Source organism: Trypanosoma grayi (genome assembly GCF_000691245.1).
Source record: "Trypanosoma grayi strain ANR4 Tgr_1587_V1, whole genome shotgun sequence".
NCBI lineage: Eukaryota > Euglenozoa > Kinetoplastea > Trypanosomatida > Trypanosomatidae > Trypanosoma > Trypanosoma grayi.
Genome location: NW_008827205.1, coordinates 1 through 2,301, shown reverse-complemented (window position 1 = coordinate 2,301; position 2,301 = coordinate 1). Strand labels below are relative to the sequence as shown.

Here is a 2,301-nt window from a genome sequence, read left to right as displayed (position 1 = left end):
GTGAAGGAGAAGAACAGCGCAAGCCGCAGCGTCGGGTTCTGCGGCGGCGCAAAGGAGAGCCACAGGAGCGGCACGAAGCCGCCAACCATCGGCAGCCAGAACGGCATCGCCTTCCCTAGCGGTGTGGCGAACATCAATAAGGAGCCGACCCCAGCCGCCGCACAGCCGGCTGCGAGCAGGCCGTACACCTTCGCCAGGTGCTCCCGCACGTACGGCGTGAGGCTGTCGGCGGTGCTGCCGTTCCCACTGCTGCCGCCGCCGAAGTTCATGGGCGACGTCTGCGGCCGGACCTGATGCCCCGCCGCACGCATACGCTGCAGCGGCTGCATAGAGAATCCGCGCCTCGCCAGACACAACGCTGGGGCAGCACGCATGGCAGCCATGGACGTTGTTGCAGCCTGTTTTGCTGTTACTGTCGCTGTCATGGCGGGACGCACGCTTGGCTGCGGCTGCAGAAAGCAGCGTCCAGCGACGAGGGTGGCTGTCACCGTCGCCGTCGGGACAATTCGGGTGGCGGCGCAGATATTAAAACGGCGCAGCATACTTGCCCTTTTCCTTCACTTAAGCGTATGTATGTGTGTGTGTGTGTGTGTGGCTGCTGAGGCCCAGCTGGTCTTCGGACGCCTCTTAGCTTTTCTTCCTTAGTTTCCTGTTTCTCTCGGGTGTTTTTCTTTTCTTTGGAGGGTCTCCTGCAGCAGGCCCCTTCCAAACAAAAAAAAGCCTACTCTTCTCAAGTCTGCCGTGCGAGAAGGTGAAACAAAGGGGAAAAGAGGACACACTGAGCCGCACAACACAAACAACAACGACAGCAGCGTGATGCCTATACGTGCAGGACCTCTTGCACCACACACACACACACACACACACACACACACAGATGCCAACTCCCCCCGTTTCCTTGTGGCATGCCTTACTCGGTGCTCTCTGGTAGTGTTTAATCGCCGACACGTTAGACTCGGTGTGCTAGCGCAGGTCCATTCGCCCGTCTGCCGGTGTCTCTGTGCGGGCCCCGCAAGGGACACACAGAAATACGCACCGCATCGGGAAGGGAAAACATCCCACCTCATAAAAATGCACACCACTTCTCTCTCTCCCCCCCTGTTTCCCATGTCAGACTGCTTCTGGCCTTGTGCTGCTGTTGCTTCTGCTGCCTCATCTCTTCACGGCGTTTATCTTGACTTCTTGGCACCCTTATTGTTCTTATTCTTCGCAGCGGGGCCTTTCCTATCGCCGCCCTTCTTCCCCCGCTTGGCGCCAGCNCCGCCACTAGCACCACCCTTCGACTCGCGCTTCCGCTGCCGATCCTTCGTCTTTTTCTCCCGCTGCGCCCGTGCGGTCTGCCGAGCGAGTGTGCGGTCCTCCACCACGCTGTCCACCGACTGCTGCAGCTTCTGCAGCCGCCCGGCCCACTTCTTCGCAGAGCTGCGCTTCTTGTTGCGCCGCTTCGCCAGCGCCTTGGCGAGGCGCTTCGGGTCATCCTTCACCTTCATGCCGGCCGCGCGCTGCATGGCGGTGCCAAGCAGCTCCGCGTTGCGCTGCTCGATGCCCTCCTCGGTGCTCAGCAGGGCGGAGTGCGCCGTCCGCTGGCGCTGGGCGTGGCGCAGCAGCGACGCCAACTCCCGCACACCACCGCCGCGTTTGCCAAGTCGCTTCATGTCCTCGAACTCGAAGTTGCCGAAGGACAGGTTGAGTGGAATCGCCTCGCCGCTCGAGCCGGCGGCAGCACCAGTCCTGCGTGTGCGGAAGCCCATGGTGTATTCCGAGTGGTTGCTTGTTGGTGGGGCAGGCAAGACGCCAAAACAAAAAAAACAACAACAATCAACAACACCAACCACAACAACGGAGAAAAGAAAACAAAAAGATAAGAGAAACACACAGGCACATATGTGCGGGGGCCTCAGCGCAGAAAATGCATGGGGGCCACCTCATTGTCGCCTTCACGCACCCGACACACACACACACACACACACATGCCACCGCTCAACAGTTGTAGGTGTACAGCGCCTCGCCCACAACTCCCATCGGCCCTGCGCGCCGCTCAAACCGCATCGGCGTCACCGCGTCGCGATCCTCGCCGTGGAAGCGGTGGGCGAGCTGCGCGTACTCGTGCTCTCGCAGGTGGTGCACCACAACGGACTGCGACGTGACGGGTGCCCTGTTGGCGCCCACGTGTACGTCGTGAAAGCGGCACACCTTCTCTCGCACAAAGATGACATGTGGGTAACGCGTCTCGTAGAGGACACGCCCCAGCATCACATCCTCGTGATCGGCATTGAGGGATTTGAACCGCGCCACCTCCTC

General features: G+C 60.6%; 3 protein-coding genes across 3 annotated transcripts in view; all 3 read right to left on the bottom strand.

The window, feature by feature from the left end:
- Positions 1-542, bottom strand: part of DQ04_15871020 (hypothetical protein) — a gene marked incomplete at both ends in the record, with an annotated part of 954 nt that extends 412 nt beyond the window's left edge. The window contains one exon of the mRNA XM_009317379.1: positions 1-542. This exon is cut by the window's left edge and continues 412 nt beyond it. Coding sequence (XP_009315654.1) covers positions 1-542 — 542 coding nt within the window.
- Positions 543-1,169: 627 nt separating this feature from the next.
- On the bottom strand, positions 1,170-1,751 carry DQ04_15871010 (secreted protein; the record flags this gene model as incomplete). Its single annotated transcript, XM_009317378.1, has 1 exon — positions 1,170-1,751. One exon carries the CDS (start codon positions 1,749-1,751, stop codon positions 1,170-1,172), a length of 582 nt encoding a protein of 193 aa, XP_009315653.1.
- A 229-nt stretch (positions 1,752-1,980) lies between these two features.
- On the bottom strand, positions 1,981-2,253 carry DQ04_15871000 (putative UDP-Gal or UDP-GlcNAc-dependent glycosyltransferase; the record flags this gene model as incomplete). Its single annotated transcript, XM_009317377.1, has 1 exon — positions 1,981-2,253. The coding sequence occupies one exon, from the start codon at positions 2,251-2,253 to the stop codon at positions 1,981-1,983; it is 273 nt and encodes a 90-aa protein (XP_009315652.1).
- Between the last annotated feature and the right edge of the window lie 48 nt (positions 2,254-2,301).